A 23,506-nucleotide genomic window follows, 5' to 3' on the forward strand; every position below is an offset into this window, starting at 1 on the left:
ACTAGACTGCCCATTAATGAAAAAGCCTCCCTCCCCACTTCACCTCTTTTTTTTTCTTTCTTTCTGTTTTTTTCATAATTTACATTTGTTATGTGGGCTAATCACCGTTGGCTGGGGGCTGTGTGGGAAATGTGATTAGTGTGTGAAGCTCTAATTAAGTCTGAGAAGACTCTCACACACATTGGAGAGGAGCTGCACGCTTGCACACACCTTTAACGAGAACGCTGGGAACATAGAGGTCTCGTGCGCGCGCGCGCACCAGATCAAAAAACACCGCGTCCACAGGGGAGATGCTGCAAAGGAAAACTGATGCAACAAGAGAACAGTTGATCCATCTGCGTCTTCAGCACACATCATCCTGTCCACTGCAGTCCTATCGCAAAACTGCACGCAGCTTGGCAGCACACACGCGCGCGGACAGAGACGCTGACTCAGACGGATGGATGCTGCCAGTGCGCCCCCAGCGGCCATGCGGCGCCGCTGCCGCTCCTGCGCCCGCGTTAAAAAGCGGCGGGGCGGCGAGCAGGGGCCACAGTGTGGAGTTTGTTTCAGCCGGAGACACCGAAAAAGTTAGCAGCGGATTTTTTGCCCACTCTCCGTCACTTTTTCATCACTGGTGTCTGACCTGCAGCAGCATCCCACAGGAGCGGCGTCTTCATCACCTTCATCATCATGGCAAACAAAGCACAACAGCCTCCTCACCTGCACCTGGCCGAGGTCACCGCGTCCCAGTTCCTTGATATTTGGAAACATTTCGATGTGGACGGTAGGGTTCCTTTTTCTTGTCTTTTTTACGGAAAGTTTTATAAAAGACAAAGTCTTAAAAATATATGTTTATCATTTAAAAAAATGTTAATTAGAAATAATAAAGAATAAATTGTCTTCTACTGTTCTGTATTATAATTATTCTGTATTATATTATAATTAAAGTTAACTGGATTGTTTTTATCTACTTGTGATTTTGGCCGTTTCCCAATGCGTTGAGGGGATATTTGTCTTAATTTGGCCCGTTAAATAAACTGAATTGAATTGGACAACTGCACCCATCTTCTGGTTTAGAAGGGATAAATCAGCCAAAAGATCTTTGAATTAAGACATTTGTAAATTTGACTGAAAGTTCTTTTTGACGCGGGGAAATTAAGATTAAGTTTATGAAATACTTTTTAAAAGTGCTCTCAATGGTTCTGTAGGGGGGAAGCAGAAACATTTCGTAAAGACATTTGCTTTTCTGTAAGAAGTGGCGCAAAAATGATATATTTTACCAATCTAAAAAGTTCACCTCTGTAGTATATGATAAACGCATTTCTTTATTACAGTGACATTTTTAATCATATTGTGTGTCATAACTGTGAAAATAGCTGAAAAATGCGATGATTTCGAGATTAAACCCGATTAAAATATTTTTGTGCCGTTGCTGTCTGATTTGCGCAGCCTGTGCGCATTTCGGCGAAGTGCTGTTGGTACATGAAGTACTCCCCGATGTTGGTGTTTTTCATTTCATCATAAGCTGTATTTAGGCTTTATGTTTCCAATTACAGATGTTTTCCTTTATAGACGTTTGCACATCAATACGTTTTTATTCTTATTCTTATTCTTATTCTTATTCTTCTTATTATTCTTCTTCTTCTTATTATTATTATTATTATTATTATTATTATTATTATTATTATTATTATTATTATTATTATTATTATTATTAGTAGTAGTAGTAGTAGTAGTAGTAGTAGTAGTAGTAGTAGTAGTAGTAGTAGTTTTTGGTGTGAAAGTTGTTGGTTCTGTTTCCTTGAAGTTGATTTCCATTCCCAGACTTCTTGCATGGAGATTGCGTCCATTTTTTCATTTTTGGGGGAATTACAATTTACCATTGACCAAAAACATGCATGCATGGTGAATTATACACTCTCACTGCATAATTGTGCCTCTCTGTGTTTGAATGGTGAATTCTCCTCTTGCCTACTGACAGCTGGAAATGGGCAACAAACATGCCCAGCGCTGCAAAATGACACTGTTATGAAAATGGTTGAATAAATCTTCAAGTGCAATTTGTCAGGCGCTTGTTGTTTCATGCAAGAAGAGATTTTCATAAGGTTTTGCATTTACCAACATGGAATCCATCAAGGTGACCACAATGCACACACAGATCCTTTTACATTTACAAATTTGACTAATTTCTTGTTAGATCTGTCTGCTTTGTCTTATGCCACTCTGCATGCATCAGCAAATGTGCATGAATCCATAAATAGTTTCCTTTGTCTTCCTATAAATTTGTCAACCATATTATATTGACATTATAGTGATGCTTACACTTATTCATAGACAGGAGTGTAGATGCATTAATTAACTTTCTTTAAACTGATTAATAGAAGCTTTTTTGTATATTTAAAACACACTAGCTAACTGTACTGCTAATTTCATTAAGATGAAGGCAGGACAAAACTTCTTTTTCACCTATATGCTGCGAAAAATAAATAATCACAGCTAAACAGTCTGATCTGAGTCAGATTCCTGTCAACTCCCTGATGTTCCAAAAACACACCAAAGTAAGTGTGCTGCTCCTATTTGTTTTACACACTTGTACTCTAGGGAATTTGCTGTCTGTGCGCTCATTTTTGATGACTGCAAACCTTTTCCACTGGGAAATCAAGCTAGGCTGAGAAGTTGGTGGAGGCTCTCTGCAGCTGAGCTTCACCCCAATTTCTCCATGTGAGAGCAGAGAAGGTTATTGGTTTTACTTCGTGGGCCAGTTGGATTGGGCAGATACCAGTCCGTCCCTTCCAGGTGCCTCGACTCCTTCGTAGCCGTTTTACATAATTTTGTTTTGCAACGAGCCACTTTGCAAAACAAAAGTGAGGAGTGAGCATCCGCAGATTTGGCTGCGGGTGTCTGATTTCTGCTCTCATTACTGGAAGTGTTGCCTGGCTCCGCAGACAGAAAGGAGGACTAATTTGTTTGTTCACACTGAGTAAACATCTCCAAGTTGCAGATAAAAATACACAGGAGGCGAAGCTTTCAGAGACGACCGAGGCACATATTCCCTCGTTGGCACTGGGATCAAATCTCAGCTGGATTGCGTCGCTTTTGCAGCTCCTGTGCACTGTGCCCCTCTCATCTTTCTCTGCTGTTATCCATCAGGCCTTTTCACTTCAACTCCTTCAAAGCAGGAAAAAAAAATTAAACAACTGCTGTTCACTTAGCTAATTTTAGAGCATTAGCCGTCGATTATTTTTCAGTGGCCTGTAAACGGAAACTGAGAAAGCAAAATCTAGCTGAATTTACCCAAGACAAAACATGTGAATGGATGGAGCTTTGCTCTGCTTTGAAAGGCAAATGCAGGTTGTATTTGCTTTTAATAATCACTTAGTGTGCACACCTGCCCTCTTGGTAGGTTGAATTGTGTTGTGGGGTATGTTTTAGCATCAAAGCTAGAAATAAAACCTCATTTTCAGGGTCTCTGGAGGCCCTGGTGGCACAGAATCCTGGAGATCTTTTTATTTTGGCAGCCAATAGGGATTCATCCAGAATGACTAAAATAAGGAATATGAAGTGAGTTGGCATACTCTTACATAGATGCATATAACATCACATATCGATACGTTATTCATTTGCAGTAAGTTGGAGCTGAACCAATCACAGCACAAAAAAACTTTAAAGGTTACTATCCCTGTCACTACATTCATCAAGTCAATGACAGGTTCCCTCAGTATAAGCCTCCAAATAATTTGGCTTGTTTGATTGTCTTCACATCCCTCTGTTTAATTACCAAGCAGGACATTTCATTCTAAAGCGATAAAGAAAAGCTCAGCAGCAGCCCATCACTGTCCCACCTATCGGGAAAAAAAACAGAGATTTTATTCATGAGTTTTGATAACATCACACATTCACACACACACACACACACACACACACACACACATTGATATACACAGAACAAAGGAAGCTAAGATGTTGACTGGATGAAGAAAGGAAAAGTCAAATGTAAAAACAGCAGAGAAAGACGGCGAGCAGGAGCGGGAGGAAGTGGATGGCATAATCATCTTTGTTGGAGCTTAATGAGGCAGCTCTGCCTTCCAGGGTTTTATTGAAGCAGCTAGTCACATCGTTTGGAGCCATCTGTCCAGCCATTCAGCCTCGCCTCCTGATAGAATATTGGCACAGGTTTCCATAATACCTTGGTGGAGCAAATCAGACCGATTTGTCCCTAGAATGGATTCTGTCAGAGAATCAGACCACTGGGAATGAGAATGAAACAAGATAAGGGAGAGAGAAGATTAACTTTACGGCCCTGTGAGATAAGGATCCAAGAAATATGATTTAATTCAATTTAAGATAATGACCAAGAGACTAAAAATAGTCATTTTTACCGACTTGGTTGACTGTAGGTGGATGTAATTTAGCTTTAAATAATAAAAAAGCTGATGAATTAGTCCATTATTTCTGGAGTTGCACAAATTCATATCCACAGAGGAGGTTATGTATCTTAATTTTCCAAACTTTCTATTAAAAGACGACTGACCTCATCTGCATGAAGCGTTTTCTGACATAAAGCCCTGTAAGCCCACAGCGCTGAAGGGGTGATCAGGTTGACTTGTTGCTAGTAACACCTGTGTTTCTCTTCAGGAAATGGATACATCGAGGGGAAGGAGCTGGAGAACTTCTTCAGGGAGCTGGAGACGGCTCGGAGAGGAGCGGGAGTGGTGAGTTCAAGGAGAACTAGATCAGCAACGACCTGCAACAATCATAATGGTTCTGGTAACATAACTGAACTAAATGTTTTCAGGACCCAACAAACCCCACATTCAGAGAAAGGATGAAGGAGTTCATGCAGAAGTTCGACAAGAACAAAGATGGACGCATCGAGATGTCAGAGGTATGAGGACTGAGAGCCAAATGAGAAGAGTTTAAGGTTGCCAAAGAAACTCAAACCAACCTGTAGCTTAGTTCAGATATGGTTGCAGCTTTCATCTCTTTTTGACTTTTGTCACACTTACTTCTTTCAACATGATCGTTCAGCAAAGTTTAATATTTGGCAAAGACAACTTAAGTAAATAAATAGAAAATGCTGTTTTCAAGTTTTGATTTGATCTAAATCATGAATTAGTTGCAACCTGATCTGTAGAGTCAAGAAATAGACTGTCTGACAACATGGAGTAAGGAAAAACACCTATACACTAGAGAAATTTAAGAACAGATGAGAAATAAAGTCTATAAGTCTTTAAGGTCTATCAGCCTGGTAAGGGCTTGATACTCAACATCAGTCCCTCTCCATTCATTTCCTATGGAACGTGCACAATGAGTTGACAATCTTCTGCCCTCTTCCAGTCAAGCAACCAATGACATTCAGGCATCAGGCTTGTGAACTTTGTGTAGGTCTTGTACACATAGACCTGCACAAGTGGTGCTTGCAAAGCTACACAAAAGAGATGAAAAATGTTCAATCTTTGTCGTTGTCACATGGCACTCCAACCTATCAGCGAGGGTTTCACTGACTGGCCAATGAGATGAAGGTAGGTCACACACTGCAGTCAAATACTGCAGGCCCTGCAGGCTACGAAAGAGATCAGAAAAAAAAAACTGTATTTATAGGAAAGTTATAAGCTGCTACCTAATTAGAAAACCAAAGACATTTCTCAAAAACCATCCTGACGACAACTGAATACTTTTCAAAAAATATTCTGTGGACTGACAGGAACAAAGTAGAACTTTTTGGAAGATGTATCCTGTTACATCTTGTGTCAAATTGATACAGCCTCTCAGAAAAAGAACATCATAGAGGAAGTCAAACATGGTGGTGGTGTGACGGTGCTTTTCCTATATGGACAACTTTCTGTAATTGATGCAACCTCTACCAAAAACTCTTGATGGAGAATGCCCAGCTATTGGTTTGTGAACTTAAACTCAAACTTGCTTGGGTTAAGCAGCAGGATAGTGACAAAAGAAAATTCTCTAAAGGTTTTGGAAGGGACAAATCGAAGTCTGCAGTGTAGCCTTAAACCTATGAGCGATAGGTTTAAACAGACTATTCATGCTCACAAACTTTCCGATGTGGTTAAAGTAAACAAATTATGCAAAGAACTGTGGGCCACAATTTCTCCACACTGATACAAAACTCATTGACGGTTACCACAAATGTGTAATAACTGGCCTGACCAGTCATTAAATTTAAAGATTTTATTTTCCACACAGATCTTAGATGGATTGGATAGATTTTTTCCCCCTTCAAATTAAATAATAAATCATTTGAAAGCTGCTTATTTTGCTGTCTCAGATTCTCTGTGCCTGATATTTGATAACCTGGAACTCTTATGTGTGAAAAAAAAACAACAAAAAAGAAAAACTGAAGAAATTTGTAAGGAGGCAAAACAATAGCGACTACTATCATTCTAACTTCTAGTGATGTCCATTTTACAACATGTGATGGGAAAAAAACACTATGGCTCAATACTCAGTTGGAGCTGAGGATCTGTTTTACATAGAGTGTGCAGTTTTTCTATAAATGAGATTACTGCAGAGCATATTTGAATGCAACGCTGAGTTTTAACTTTAGCAGCACTTAGAAAAACAAGCGTGTGTTTGGCATTCGCAGAATCACAGTGAAATCTGAAAAAGAGAAAACATTCAGAGCGCTTTTTAAGCGTCATCATAAAATGAGCTTTAGCTACATCCATCATCTGTCAGTGGAAAAAAACAGCTGCTGGGTGTTGATCACTGATTGGACCAAACTTTTTATGCTATGGCCAAAGGGTTAATAAACATCCAACATCAATGTTTATAAAAGTAAAAGCGAGGTACTGGCTTTTTTTGGGAGAATATCTATATGGGCACAATTACTGCACAGTTATTATTGTGCATAATTATTACTCGACTAAACAAGAAACACATTTTCCCATCGCAGTTAATTTGCATCTTATTTTCTAAGCATGTTTCTTTCAACCCTGTTGACTACTCGCAAGGAAACGTTCAATGATTCTCTTATCTTCCCTCGTTACCTTAGGCCACACCCTCCCTCCTTACACAGAGATGATTAAATCCGTTTAGCATTTATTTTATCCATCTTGAAGTTAGAAAATATCCCTGAAATGATGATATGGGCAAAATCCTCAAGTGTCTAATTATTGTGTACGCAGTGTGGTTGCATCCAGTTTTGCATAAAAAGGCAATTTTCATGAGATAAACAGAGTAACTGTCTTCAACAATCAGAAGGCGAAATATGTTTTTCTATTTGACGATTGTGAGAAACTATTTTTAAAAAGAAAGAGAGAGAGAGAACCCATGATTTGGGGCTTAGAAGGCTTGTTGGTGTATTTTCCTTTGGTATTAGCAGGAACTTCGCCTTGCAGTCGGTGAATTCAGATTTAGATTCAAAAAGACGTGAGAAAGAGATTCTGAAATATCAATAAGCCATCTCTCGTCAGGAAAATTAACTGAATGTTCAATACACTGGATAAAGATCCACAGTAAAGTGTTTTCCTGAATATGCTGAAGGAGTATTTCAATAAATATTCCCATCGAAGACATGGCCCAGCTTCTGAGGTTATGCTTTTTTATTATTTATTCCTTAGTTGCCCATTTGAGGCCTTGCAGGCAAAAAGCTCCCCCCTCTGTCTCTCTCTCTTGAACTACACCATCTTGTGCTCACCACTGCCATTTTGCTGTCATTTTCTTTCTCTCCAGCTGGCCCAGATTCTCCCCACCGAAGAGAACTTCTTGCTCTGCTTCAGACAGTTTGTCAGCTCCAGTGCTGAGTTCATGGCGGTAAGAGAGTCTTTTGAGTTTTCTACCTGGACATGATAATCTTTTCTTTTTTTAACACAAAAAAATACACCTGCCCCTAATGGTCAGTTCTTGTCAGTTCTTTAGGATTTTTAATTATTATTATTATTTTTTTTTGCACAGAACCCTCTTGCTCTATTAAAATGATCATTAATAAGAGCCAACATACTTCAACCAATCAACACTGCAAGTTGAACTCAGTCAGCTGTAGACAGTCAGCATGTTCTCGCTATCCAGCAGCTAATGTCATAAAATAATTCCCTTCAGATAGTTGACGGCGTTCCAATTAGCAGCATAAAGTGGAAGACTTTGAATTTAAAAGACACAGACGTGAATGTTTGTGCTGATAGACTGCCATGATGTGAACCAGCGAGACTTGGAGAACTTGGGCCATATAGAAGGAGCGCTGGTCTATCTTCAAGTAATTCAAAGAAGTTCTTGGCCAATTAGTGTCAAATGTCATTTCCTTGCAGAATGAGGAGACCTTCTAACAATACGGATCCTTATTAGGAGAAGAAGGATGAGCCACCTCTTCCTTCTAATAAGTCATCCACTCGAGCCGGCCTCATTCTGCAAGGAAGTGCCGTATATGAAAGAGGTCAGCAGAGAGGAAGCTGTGAATGACAGCAATGTTGTTGGCTTTAAAGGAGTTCTGTCCCACATTCACACGTCTGCCTCCTCTGTGGCTTGACATCATCTTCCCATGTCATGATGGTCCTTATGCAAACGCTGCCTAAAGCTCAGTGCACACTGTCACACTGTACCAGAAAGCTATTGTGGCTGTGCTACTATGATGGGAAGTACCAGACTGCTCAACACTAAAGAAAGTTCTTAATGTCATTAAAGTTATTGCAGAATGAGGATAGTGAGTCAAAGGACATTTGAAATGTTGAAGCTCTGCCTGGATGTTTCTCAGACAATCGAAGAGCTGAGTTTAATTTCTTTTTGTTAGTAAAAAAAAAAAATCAACCAATTGTACAAAAATGACAACGAACCAGTCACAAGAACACATAAAACTTCCTGGACTAAAACTTTCAAAGTTGTAGTTCCTTAGTTCAACCTCAAGCTTGAAGTCAGGAGGTTTCCATGTCAATCCTGAAACCAGTGTGGGAGGTTTTGAGGTGAGTCTTTATTTAAGCAACCAAAAATCAAAAATCTAAAAACTCAATTTAGACATTGAAATCTTTTAGCCAATTTTAGCCTAGATTTCTCCATTTTTGAAGTATTTATACATACCAAGTTTAAAATTCTCATTGCTTAAGTTGCTCTAAATCACCTATATTTGTCAGCTATACAAAAACAAATAAATCCTGTAAAACATTTCTATTAGTCAGACAGTGGAGATACCATTCAGGCTCAGAGCCTATAAAGGGAAAGTTTCATTTCTTGGAAACTACTTAATATAAAAATGTCCCCAGTTTGAGTGCTGCTCTAAATTTTTCAATAAGAAACCACCAGTGGAGCAACAGAAAGGGCTTCCAAGAAACTAACACAGAATATTTAATTTTCATGAAGCACCTCATGGGAACACAGTTGGATAAAATGGCAGATTTCATGTTAGACCCGTTTGCATTGAACGAGCCGAGGCAATTAGAAACCAATTACATGTGTGGGTCCTCGCCTGTCGTGTCACACCAAGAGGAAATATTGAAATAAAGGGAGGAAAATGAAGGAGAGTGAAGGTATAGAGGAGAAGGATATAAATGAGCGAGAATGAGAGGGAACAGCTGGAAAACAGTTGAGGGCAGTCTTTGTTGAAGGAAGAGTGGAGGGTGGGAGGGGGCGTAAAGGTTTTTAAAGGGTTAGAATGAGGAAGCAGAAACTGCTATTTTCAGAGTCATATATAATGGATAACGCCACTGTAGCTCCTCTCTGCAGAGCTCAGAGGAGGAGCAGAGAAGGAGGAGGAGGAGAAGTCATCCATCTTTGATAAGGAGCCCTTCTTTGGACAGGGACAGCTGCTAGATTAAAACATTCATTAAAATGTCTTTCTCTTTCCTCTCTTTCATGTTGCCCCATGCCCTGCATGTGGGCGATAGGGATTGTATTGGAAACAGTGTGATTACAGTAATGGCCGAGGCTTTTCAAATCGTCCTCTCTGCAATGATTTATGCTCTTCTGCACTAGAGAAAAGTGAAACCCTCGGTGCACAAGTGGGGGGGAAAGGGGTCGATCAGAGAGAATTTATTCAAACAGACGAGATGCAAAACACTGGAGATGAATTTCTCTGCATCAATGCTGGGAAAATCCTTTCAACTAAAACATTTGCTTTATTTTCTCTCAGGCGTGGAGGCGATATGATACAGATCGCAGCGGCTACATTGAAGCAAATGAGCTGAAGGTAAATGGATATGCTCAACAATACATTAAAATCATTGAGAAATAGTTCTTATCAACAACCTCAAAATGTGTTTATTCATATTCCTCCATTGTCATACTTATGCTTTGTTTTTGTTTTTTCCCTTCCCTCCTTCACTCACTGTTATTTCCACATGACCAAACATTAATAGGACTCCAAACTGTAATCATTTAGAGGGACTTCTTCTCATAATGCTTTTGTTATTCTTAATTCTTGCTTCCAATGTACTCATCAGACTATAATGTGTGAATGTATTTATGTATGTTTATGTTGCACTCCGCTTCTGCATGTTAATGCATGTTGTTCGCACAAATAAACACAAACTAAAGAATGTGTCAGGAACTAGTCGTAACATTTTTCTGTGTCATTATCTTTTTTCTTTTTTTTTTCATTTTGATTGAAACAACGTTACATTTACACAGTAGGTAAACTATAATTGCCTTGTTGCCCAGAAACCAACATGAGCATATGATTACATATATGAAATTTGATTATGATTTTTAATTAAGAACAGTTTACAAGCTCAAAGCGAGCTCTCAGGGGATTATTTTATTTCTAAGAACCCAGGTGTGCCAGAGAGACAGTTCTGTGCACTCATGGGACAAAAATGCTTTTCCATAAATGTGCAACTCCACTAACACTCATGACTCTGTGCTGAATCTGGTCTCACATGCATGACTTTTGAGAGCAATTATACCACAATAGATTAGACAAATTATTAGATGAGTTAGTTGAAAATGCCATTTACAAGCATGGTGTAAACTCTGAAGGACCAGTCCTCCTGTAATTAGGAAGAACTATATTTATTTAAATCTTCACTTGTTATAATTTATCTTTAACATTTTTGTTGGCGGTTTTATCTATATGCAATTGAAGGATTGGTGGCTTGTTAGCCTAGATGCTAACTTTATTTTGGTAGTAGTACATTAGCCTAGCTGCTAATTGCCTTTTGGTGCTTGGATCAACTCAAGTGTTTCAAAAGGGCAAAGTGGCAGCCTTGTTGTAACTGAGAATATGTAATTCTGATGTAATTGACTTTTAAATTTAATTTGTGTGCAGGTTTCTCGAACTAGCACTGGTGAAAATGTGACAAAAATCATATCTGGACGGAGTTTAAATAACACCAAACACAGCTAGGTCCACACTCCATTTTTTTTTTTTCACAATTTCATTGATTATGTTTTCTAGTTTACATTAATTATTCCTGGTATATATTATCACTCCACTGAATTTAAGCGTTCCTGCTCCATTGGTGCCTATTGTATCTCTAGATGTCACTGCATGGAACGAATTGCACCTTTGAAAGAAATTGAATTGCATAAAAATACTTTAGTTGCATTACTTTTGTCTTTATTGTTCTCTTTTTATTTTTAATTTAATGCGTCTCATGACTCAACTTATGTGAAGAAACTTGACCGTGGATATGAGATGCAAGATCTTGAAGCATTATAAAAATAACACTCCTTCCTAGATTTGCAATGATCCAAAGCAACTCAATACATATCCAGTACCTTATGCTATTGGGTGGGTGATGCATTGAGATCGAAAACATTCTCACTTCATCCTAACTCATCCCCTTGTTGAGAACATGGTGAAGGAGGACTCACCTAATCAAATCACATTTTCGACATCTCAATAGATCAGTGCCTGCGGTATTTCTCCTTTGATCTACTAAGCATCCATTACCTTTGTAAAGAGGAGTCCACACACTGTAACCCTGCCCTAATATCTCCCTCCATGAAATTGTCAATAGTCTGTTCTTGCTCATAGTCATATAGCATCCTACATTTGCTGTCTTGTGAGAAGGAATCGCTCTCCTCACCTTTCAAACATACACAAAGATAATTGTCATCAAATGCGTTCAGCAACCTAAAGTTTGTGATCTGCTTTGCGTGTTCTTTTCATCGATCTGAACACACACATCTTGACAGTTTCTACTCTGCTCACAGCACAGCCGACAAGAAATGCCTGCTCGACCTAACTTTGGTTTTAAGTTTAACCTACTGAATGCGGCACAGGCTGAATATTTTAACTCCATTTTTTTAAAAATACCACTAATTCTTTTCCATATTCGTGTGTAGCAATGTAAGCCTGCGCTATAAGTCAAGCAAAAACAGTTAACCGGTTTACACAGGAGACTTCAGAGGCTGATCCAGAGGAAATTCCCCAGAGCTACGCCCCCTCTCCCCATCAGGCGTCGATTTAGATGCAAAAGGTGCTGCAGATTACGCAAATGTTATTTACTTCAACACCTCTTTTACAATGTTGGCTGAAATGTTATAAAAGGGCATGCTATTCACTGGGGAGCTGTGCCTTATTGGGGTCGACGACTGACATGTGCAGATGCTGCTTGGGTTGTTTCCAGTGTCGCGTTTCTTCCAGATGACCAGGTGCAGATGAGTTACTCAGGTGTGGCTTTTTGAAAGCTGTGGAAAATTGCGGATGAGATGCCAGGCGCCAGACATGCGTCTCACCACATAATTGAGAACAGGAATGGAAAATATTGAATCAAGTGATACAATACGTTCAGTGTGAAGCTTTGTGGCTTAAAAGACTGCATGCAATACTGTATTTGTAAATACGTTTTAAAGCAAAAAAAAAAAAATTAATAATACCATTTCACTATTTTTTTGACATGTATTTAGTGTCTGTGTCTTCATTCCTTCTTTTGCTTTAAGTTTTATTTCATAAATTATCTTATGATGCATAAGATGCAACATTTTAGATGGCACTTTCACATTTCAAAAGCTATGTGAATTAAAATTCAAGTTATTGTTGTTTTTTTTAAATCTTAATATTTTTGATTATTGTGATGATAATCAGACGCATCATCTTTGGTTTTGTTTTTCTCCTGATCTGCATCCATTTATAGGGCTTTCTGTCGGACCTGCTGGAAAAGGCAAACAGACACTATGATGAACAGAAGCTGCAGGAGTACACACAGACCATAGTAAGACTTTCTTTGTCTCATATGTAAATACACATACTGTTTTACTCTTCAATTTACAGTGGAGCTGCACGATGTTTTTAGCTCTATAGCACAAAGGCTTCAAGTTTGACCATAAGTGAAAATTCTTTCAAAAAATAAATTGACTTTCTACAGGAGTTTTCTCAGTCAGAATCAAATTTATTTTACATATTGAGTTTTTCTTTTTGTTTGCTGTTTTATTTTGTGATAGACCGACACAAAGTTGTGCATCACTATTAAGTGGAAGAAAAAGAAAACTTGGTTTTCAAAAATGTTTAACACCTGAAAAAAATGTTGTGTGCATTTCTAGCTATTCCTCTTTAATTGTAATGCCCCTAATAAATCCGGCACGAATCCAACACACCCAAATGCATTCAAACACCTACTTAGTAAATAGAGAACATTTTTTATTTTATTTATTTTTTTCCCTCCAGGGGGTCTATTGTGGGCTCTAGTGTCCCTTATATGATAGTAGGCTAACAGGAAAGGGGGGAAGACATGCGGCAAATGTCGGTCGGGTCTGGGAATTGAACCTGCGACGAGGACTCAAGGCCTCCAAATGTGGGTCACGCTATCCCCTACGCCACCACAGCACGCCCAAACATTTTTTTTAATCTGTCAAAAAATACATGATTGTCTTGCTGAACTGACAGGTTGAAAAAGGGGAACATTAACCAGAGAATCAGCAAAGGGGTTCTTTGCAGGCGGCCTCAGTGCAAAACTTTGTGCATGGACGGGAACTCGCTCAGCACATCATCCTGAAGACCCATTGCCATTGAGACACTGGGATGGAAGCATCATGCTGTGTTTCTTTTTCAGCAGGACAAGGAAACTAGTTAGAGTTGATGGGATGATGAGGGACAAGGGAATATTAGAAGAAGACTGATAGGAGGCTGGAGAAGACTTGGGGCTGAGGTTGAGGTTTGACTTCCAGCTGAACAGAGACCCTAAACATAAAGCCAGAGATGTAGTGGAAGGGTTCATAGATGCTCTTCAGGAAGCCTAAATGAGATAGAGCTATTTTGCAAAAATACCCAATTAAATATTCAGTCTCTAGTGCATAGAGGAGATACAGACAGCATGAAGACTATGCTGTCTGGAAAAGAGGAGGACTGTTACAAATGCACCTTTTACTAAAACAAATAAAACAAAATAAATAATTAAAAACCATATATCCTTCTCCTTGAACTTCACAAAAATATGACCTACTTTGTGCTTGTCTGTCACAAAAGTGAGCATAACACCACAAAATGAGAAACAATTCAAGGAGCGTTTCTACTGTCCATCTGGTCTGCTGGACATCAGAGATTTGCTGTTTTGGTGACAGCAGTGATGTGCAGCAGCGAGATGGTGACCCATTATTCTCTGCAGGATGTCTTCAGCCCAGATGCGGCAACATCTGCTTCTCAAAAACCCTGAAGCTAATCTGACTTTTACAAGAAATCTCCTCAATGCTCAGATAAGCCCATTGTTCCTCTATAGTTGCTGCAAATGATTAAATCAACTGCGGATGTGTCTATTAATTTTCCACAACCTTGGTGCCACTATCTTATACATGTTGCTAGCCCCACTTTCACTGTAAAGACATACTGCAGATAAGTGATGTTCATTTGAAAGAAAAGACTGAAGAATGTTAATTAACATCTTTCTGAAAAGGAGAAAAATACTTATCTAGTGTTAAACATTGCCAGCAAAAATAAGGAGCGCTACTATCAACTGATACAAAAAGAAAATGTACTTCTTTTTTTTTATCAACCAGGCCATATTAAACCCCATTTCATTTAAAATGTTAATAAGGCCAAAATGGGACAATTCAAAACAATTAGTTTTGTATTCATTTACAGATAGAGTACAAATGCAGATAACTGAATAACATTTGAAAAAGCATTAAAAAGTCATCTTTTGGCTTGGACTCTTGCACTGAACAGAAGGTCCCTAAATCTTCCACAATGTTGTACAGTTGTTGGTCAAATTTAAATGACTAAAAAAACAAGCCAAGAAGGCACAGGCTATTAGTGTTTTTAAACTGCTACAGCTGAACCATGTTTGCTCAATTTTACAATGATGTCAACTTTCATTGGTTCTGCTTTAGACTTTATCCATCATCTATATTTCAGTGCTTTTCATTTCTGTGTTGTTTTGTAGCTCAGGATGTTTGATCTGAATGGAGATGGAAAGCTGGGTCTCTCAGAGATGGCAAGGTAACATGCGGTTTTACTTAATCCTGTTCACAATATTAAAAGTTAAAACACATTTCCTCCTGATGTTCATTCTCTGGCGTCTGATTTAAATAATTAAGCAACCATTATGTCCGCTAATTAAATCCTTCTTTCCCCTACAGGCTCCTCCCGGTCCAGGAGAATTTCCTTCTTAAATTCCAGGTATGGAAAGAAAAACCACCAGCACAGTGGTTGCCTCAAAATTGTTTCAATAACAACACCAATTTCAGAAATGTATAATTGAGTAATCTTTGTATGAACTGCAAAGTCTGTAGATAATTCATTTACACAATTACAGTTTTTCACGTATCTTAAGTTATCTTTAATTATTCATTTTTACATGTTAATAAGGAAATAAGTCATTTATATATGCTCATGCACAGTGGTTTTTGTTATTTTTTTTATATATTTTTGTGTTCTGGGTTTTGTTACAGGGTGTGAAGCTGACCTCTGAACAGTTCAACTCCATCTTCAATTTCTATGATAAAGTAGGTGGCATTTGTTTTCAAGTTCCAACAGTCAGTTTTATCAGGGGTGACGAGGTGGAAAATGTGGAACTGCGACGCTATTTCTGTCATAATTAACCTACATTGTCCTGATGTCTGTCTTTCTTTACCTTCACATATAACGACTCTACCAATCTCTGTGAACTTTAGCATGTCAGCTAGGGAAGTTAGAGTCTAGAGATCTATCCAAATATATTAATGACAAGCAAAATGGGATTCTGTGGCACTAGAAATATAGCATGCGAACAAATATTGGTAACAAACCACTACTTGTGGTTTCAGCATTATACATGCTGATATCATGACAATGACAACTTAATATATTGCACACCTCCTTTTATCTAACTCACAAAAATTGTTAGATGTTCTTCCATAGATTTTTTTTTTAATAGGAAAAGTTGTGTTCATTAAGTCAGAAAATTGCTTCAGTGTGTTACTTCATGCCTCATAAAGTTAAGATTCCAAATCCCAGTTCTTGAATTTCAACTAGTTATGTCAAAAATGTTAATTAAAAATCAATTAAACATTTAGATAACACATAAAAATACTTGTTTATACTTATTTTTATTTACTACCAGCTCTTTCATTGTGAAACATTGTATATAGTATAGAGTTTGGCTTGCGAATTGGAAATGGCTCACGCTTGTCAATAACATTTTAATGAGAAAACTCACTGAGGGCTCATAAAAAAAATTTATTAATTAATTAAAAATATGCCTCTTAGTTTAATTCATATTTAGCCTGCCTCAGGCGATCAGGAAGTGCTCCTTAGCACTGTTCTCTTCTTAAGTGACGATGCTTCTGAAATTCCAGTAGGTCTTATAATCAGAAGCAATAGTCATAAAAATATCCCAAAAACTCCAAGTTTCTGAAGACTGCAGGATCCCTGCCACATGCTCTGGTTGTTTACTTCCTGCATTTTCCCAGAGAAACTCCAGTGTAAACTGAATCACATATAGGAGGGTGTTAGCTGCGACTGAAGCCTCTTGAGCTTTGGACACAGAGGTGACTGCTGTTGAATGAAAGAATGCAGCTTATTTCAGTTCTGTGGGAATGAATGTTTGTATTCTATGTAAAAGCTGAGCTGTCCCTGCATGGGCATTTTGAATATTCTAGCCTGAGTTAAAATGCGTGTAGGAATATTGTTTTGTTTTGAGGCAGTTTGGTTGTTTTTTTTTTTTTGCTAAACTAATAAATATGCAAATTTCTTGTTTAAGGTCTTTTTGTCCACCTAGGGAAATGAGTTAGGGCAGGTGCACCTGTCCCTGTGCAAACAGCTCGCGGTTGTTCAGCTGTGGTTTACTTATTTTCCAAAACAGAGGTAAATCTGTTGGGAAGGACAGCAGCGAGGGATATGATGCAAGGCAGAGGGGAGTGGAGCTCTACAATAGAGCTGCTAAATCATTTTTATTGTTTATGGTTTGCTATCAGCTTCGTGAAGCTAGGGATGTGCTATTATAGATTGTAGAAAGGCTGAGTCAGGGTTTTGGGGAAATAAAGATTTCAATTTAATGTGGCACGGCATTGGTTTTTGACTTGGCTCAATTCTTAGTTGTTGTGGGTGTTTTCCATATTCCTTATAGGTGTTATAAAAACTGGGATCTGAGATATATTTTGCTCCTACCAGTGCTGGATCAGCTGCATTGATTTAAGCAAGTCATGAAATCTTTAATGGTTCCTTTTGGAAGCAAAAGAAATTATAATATTTTTTTGTTTGCTGTGTTGAGTACACTCACTGCAGGAAAACTACAAAATACACCAGTTGTCTTAGAAATAAGACATTTGGCAAAATGCAGAATTTTTTTATATAAGGCTGCAAGCACACTGTTTCTTCTTACTTAAGTTGGCACATATTAAAGTGTCTGAATATCACAAAGTAGAGTGTATTTTGGAAAATCAAAAATCAAATTAAAATAAATGTTGCTTCCTAGCCTCATCTTGTTTGCTGTCCCGCCTCCTTTCCAGCTGAATTTATACATTTCTTGCAGTATTATTATAGCAGGAATTTTTCCATGACTGTTTTATGGCAATGACTGTTATTTTTTTTTCTGTACACAGTGGAAAAAAGCCATAACCACCTGTTTAGCTGTTCCACTCCACATTGCTTGGGATACATACTTAAAAGTTATGGAGTACATACTTAAAATTAATGGAGGCATTTCCTCTCATGATAAATATAAATGCTGGATACTGCAGTCACTGGAGTCTGTGGACTGTCAGCTGGACTCTAATGTGTCTCCGGACCCCCACATCCCTTCAAAATCCAAGCTTGCCCACACCTTGGACAGACATTCAGATATTTAATGTGACTGTGTTTCTCATAACTCTGCAGAGTGCCAGGTCATTTATCCTTAAAGTGTGGAATAAATAGAATTCAAATTTTATTCCCCAAATCTGGTACACTTCAAACTGGCTGTGTCAACATCAAAGAGCATCTCTTTTTAAAGGCCTGGCAGGATTCACTGCTCTGAAGTCATCTTGAGACTGAGCCCAGTTGAACAGATCGCGGCTCGATGTTGTTCGCCAAAGGCAGACTTCCAGTAACACAGACTTATCTCCTGGCCCAAAACCCTCTAAAAACCACTGTGAGACATAACTCATTAATTAGCAAACAGGCTCAATATTGGCTTTACAGCTAACCTGCTTCACATTATTGTGAATGAAAAGGCTGGGGCATTATTTCACCATAAAATCCTGAATGTGGCTGAGCAGAAAGTCTGGGAAAAACAAACCAGTCAGAGCAAAAGCGTGCAGGGAATAAAATATTTTGGGTCTCTCTTTGTCATGAGGGCCAAAATCATCAAGTTTAAAGCATTTGCATTTACATTTTTTTTTTTTTTTTTAATCGTGAGATTTATTATTTTATTTGTCTGTTCAGGAAATAAAGCAAAACAAAGTTTCTTGAAACAAACAAAAACTAGTTTATTGTAGATCCTAAACAATAAAATGTTAAGCATACAGTTTCCTGATTTTTTTATTTTTTTTGGATCATTTGTTGTTTTAGTCATATTGTACATATTGTAACTTCATCCAGTTACAGTTCTAGTTTTCAGCTAATATATCTTTGGTCATTTCTTCAGAGGGTCTGATATCCTAATTTCTAGGTGTGAAACTGATCTATAATCTGTATCTGTAATAGATTCGACTAAAGAAGCAGGTACATATGCAACAACCTGCTGACAACAAGGCCAAAAGATCCTAGAGGCCTAATGATTAGGACTTCAGTGTGATATTTTGAAAATATTTTGTTGAAATTGTAGGTTTCCATTGAAAGAACACAGCTCATAAAAAACAAGAACATCTTTTGATGTGACAAGAAGGAAAAACTCACAAGACCTGACGAGAACAAACTCATGTTTATTTTTTTTGTTTGACCTTCATCTGTAATGATCATCGCAATGTGTTCACAGACATGAAGCTTACGAAGAATTTATTTTAAAGTGCTTTATTTGTCTTTTTTAATTGGTCGTGCTACTTAGCTCGGTTTGCAACGTTTTGTAGGCTGGTATGTTCGAGGATTTAAGGTTTCAGTGAAAAACATTGTGGGCTAGCAAAAGACGTAGCGGCATTTCCTCCAGTCTTTTTGATGTTGTGGTTCTTTGGTGGACAATAAACTTTTATTGCTTAAAAAAATAATAATTAGTCTCCTTCTCTTGCCAATGAATGAGTGAAGATAGGCGCCTCTACATTCACCCCGCCAGCCTAGACGGGATTAAGCTAGCGTTAAAAAAAATATATATATAAAAGGATAAATGAAAAAAATAATTAGCAAGAATGAACATGCACGTTGCCACATTGTCTGCTTTGTCTTTGAAAACCTTTCTGAAGGTCTTGAGTTGAAAATACCCATAATGTGTTGTTTACTCTGATTCCTTGCCAGGATGGGAATGGCTACATTGATGAGCAAGAGTTGGAAGCTCTCCTACGAGACCTGTACCAGACCAAGAAGGTGAGAGATGGATAGGATGTCATGTATTCTATTAGGTGATTTAGGTCTATCAGTCCACACGTGTCTGTGCATAGCTCAGCTGGCCATGCAAGTTCAAACATGAGCTTAGATTTCAGGGTCATAATAACATTTCCCCGCCATCATTTTTCTTCCTAATATACTTAAAACTATGCTAAATGCATTACCTCTCGCTACGCCTGTGTAGCTGAACATGCTGCATGTGATTCATATGTTTGAGTGCTCTGATCTCAGCGCTCCAGAAGCTCAGATCAAAAGCTTTACTGGTACCAGCAAGACATCCAACCTCATTAACTGTTTATCATCGGAGTCCAGGATTTGTTGAGAAGAGCCAAACAACAACAACAACAACAAAAAAATTCAATTTTTAGAATTTCCCCCGAAAACAAGAACAAGTACTTTCAGTTGAAGTTCGATCAAAATTACAAGATAGTGATGAACATACATTCACCGTGCAGAGCTGCAAGTCTGATACGTGGTTAGATTTGTAGATTTTCTCTCTGGGTACTCTGATCTAAAAAGTGTAGGCTAACTAAACTACAGCAAAGCTAGCAATACCTAACTACTTGTAACTGGTTACTTACTGAGACCTCAGAGAATACACAGAACTTGTCCAAGGGACAATAAATATATCCCTTATTGTCTACAGTGAGCCTGAGTTGGTTTAAGCAATTTTCTACCTGAAAGATGCACAATTAATCAAATTTCATTTCATTTCAAGCACCAACACTGAGGGCTAACAACTGATGAGAGGGTTAGATTTCTGGCAATACCTAAAAGCTTCAGTTTTTTACATTTTCATGGACACACAAATATAGTGTAAAATGGAGACAATCTAATGAGTTTGGACATTTTGTTAACTTGCATAAACTTCACAAACAGCTGTGTAGATTTCATCATTGTTAAAAACAATTAGATTTTTGATGGGCTAATCTTGAGATTATTGCCATGTACTGGCATAACGTGGCATATTGTGGGTTACAGCAATTCTGGTGGTTTCTGTGTGGATGCAGATGTAAAAAAGAAAAAAAGAAAACAGAGAAAAAAAAGGTCAAATTACCTTAGTAACCAGGCAAATACTTTAATTTCTTAGACGTTTTATTTTGACATTTTTCACACATTTATGTATAAAATGGTGCCTTTCACAGATTGCTATTAGTTTCTTGTATTTTTAGTAAAATGTTTTGAAAGGGACTTAGCTTGTATGTTGCTCTAGAATGTTGGAGACTATTTAATATTTTCTTTTTCTTTTCAGAAAAGTTGCAAAATAAACCTGGTATCTAGCAAAAATGACAAGGGAAAAACACCCCTTTGAATCCAGAGAGCAGGAGAAAGGAAAAGTGATTGTCAAAAAATTATAATTCATTAGTTTTAGGTTTTTTCTCAGGATCAGAACGTTATAGTTCAGAGCTCCAGTCTTAAGAGTCCTTTTTATTTTTTTCCAACTTGAACCAGATTTTTTTTTTGTTGTCTTTTACTGTATGTGATGTTAACGCTGCAAAGCAACAGTAAAAATATAAAATCAAACCAAAATCCTCCACATATGGCTGAATTCTTCCTTTTCTGTCCTCAGGATGTGGATGTGAATAATCTGATGGGCTACAAGGAGAGCATCATGAGCCTGTCCGACGGTGGGAAGCTCTACCGTGGAGAGCTGGAAATCGTCCTCTGCAGAGATCCAATTGTGTGACTTCTTCCTTCTCTCCATTTGCATATCTTTGATTTCTCTCTGCCTGCCTTGTCTTCTCTTTCTCTCTCTCTCTCTCTCACCCATTTCCAGCTGAGTGGCAACATATGGTGCATGTGCCAGACACGTCCCTTCCCCATTCATTTCCCCCAAATATTCCCATTCTGAAAAAGACGAAATGATACGTGCACTGTCAGCACAAGATAGCTCTTCTTCTTTAAAGTCATAATTTGTGAATAATGACCTCTCAGTGCTAACATCTACCTGTTTACTGTCAGCTTGTCCTAATTTACCACCTCTGACCTGATCCCTGTCCATGCCGTGCCTGAGATGCAAAAATTCAACTCCACAGAATAAACAAACCCCCAATCCTTGACCCGACTTCATTATCCAGATCATTTCCTTGCTCTGTCAGCTTTGCAGTGTACAAGCAAATATGCGGGCAGATGTGGCTGATTGATTGCATTTAAATTCTGAATATTTTCCGTCTCCCGAAACCATTAAAACCCGTGTGTACCATTTCCCATCATACGGTTTTCATTTTCAATGTTTGTTTTTGGCTGATGCTGTCAACAGAAGATATTAATAAAGTATCTTAAGATAAAACTAATTGTATTTCTGTGAAGCATTTGCACATTTAATTTGTATAATCTTGGTTTAACCAAAGTACAGAGATTTTGATTTTTTTCTAACTGCAGATGGGATACAGATAAAGATGTGTAAAACTACTAAAGTGAATATTTTACTGATATATGGGTCAGTTTTTCTGCACTGGAGTGCATAACATCAGAAACTTTTTAATAACGCAATATAGACATATATTTTTGATGATCTCTAGTAATTGAAAATAGGATGTCACTGTTTTTTTTTAGTCATAGCTTAGTGAACCAAACCAACTGTGAAAAAGGTTGACAAAAATCTTTCTTCAATGGTCAACTCAATCCCCAAAACTAAAGGCTAAGGAAAACCTGTAAAGTGTTCAAAAATAAATAAATAAATAAATAATTTTTAAAAAAGACACCATAAAAGGAAATCAAGGATGATTTGGAGCCAGTATAAATTCAGGGATTAACAGGTATTAAATACGGCAATAAAATTAAACAAATAAAATGTTATACAATGAAAACACACTTTGGGAGCACCGTGTCAAATGACACCATTAACACATATCGGAGGCGCTGCACTGAAGGGTACTGATCTCTATTGCTGTGAATTTTAGTCAGCTGCGGTTATTATAAAGTCACACATTAAGTACCAAAGCAAAGCAGAAGAAGATCAACGATGGGACCCAGAATTATTTGCATTTATGTTGGGAGAGAATGAACAGCCACCATGTTCACTGCATGCAGACAGTTAGAGCACACAACACAGAACAAAAATAAAATTTTCCAATTTTCTACCTTAAAGCATCTCTACAGTTTTTAAGGGCTGGATTAAATGCTGAAGAATTACGAGACAACTGTTGAGCCGTACCAAACGATTTAAAGGTAACCATTAAATGCTCACAGACTCCATTTTCTATTTTCTATGGCTGCTGCAGTGATACAAATATTCACAGAAACACTCCCAGTTTGCAAATATATAATTTATTCAAATTTTCCAATTGAGCTTCACTTAATGTATCACTAAAGGTCTTGTACTAAGTAGATGATGCTACAGGTTCATCCATGTAGGCTCAGTTTTGCCTGGTTTCCACTGAGCATTCCGGCATGGGTCTGTATTCTGGAGAGCATTTCCACTTTCAACTGGACTCTCACTGGACCGACAGTCGAGCCCAAAAAGCTAACATTGCATCATGCTGTGGTGACAACACATGTGACGCAATAGGGCCCTAGAAACCCTCCAAAGGGAGGCGGCCAGCAGGCATTTACTCAGGTGATACTTGAGTACACAACTTAATAATGGAGAATATAATGATAATCCTATCTGACATAGCCCATAAAGAAAGTCAAAAGTGTGTCTGATGTGTTAAATTTCAGGAACACTCAAAACCTAAAATGAAATATTGCAGAATGAAACATTAAAAATGA

General features: G+C 38.0%; 1 protein-coding gene across 1 annotated transcript; it reads left to right on the forward strand.

Moving 5' to 3' along the window:
- The first annotated feature begins 243 nt into the window (after nt 1-243).
- Nucleotides 244-22,082, forward strand: calb2a (calbindin 2a). Its single transcript, XM_044125326.1, has 11 exons — nt 244-766; nt 4,618-4,694; nt 4,778-4,867; nt 7,672-7,752; nt 10,055-10,111; nt 13,002-13,079; nt 15,243-15,298; nt 15,439-15,478; nt 15,751-15,804; nt 19,703-19,771; nt 21,363-22,082. Exons 1-11 carry the CDS (start codon nt 673-675, stop codon nt 21,477-21,479), a joined length of 813 nt encoding a protein of 270 aa, XP_043981261.1. The 5' UTR covers nt 244-672; the 3' UTR covers nt 21,480-22,082.
- Nucleotides 22,083-23,506: the final 1,424 nt, after the last annotated feature.

This window comes from Gambusia affinis, linkage group LG08 (genome assembly GCF_019740435.1).
Source record: "Gambusia affinis linkage group LG08, SWU_Gaff_1.0, whole genome shotgun sequence".
Lineage (NCBI taxonomy): Eukaryota > Metazoa > Chordata > Actinopteri > Cyprinodontiformes > Poeciliidae > Gambusia > Gambusia affinis.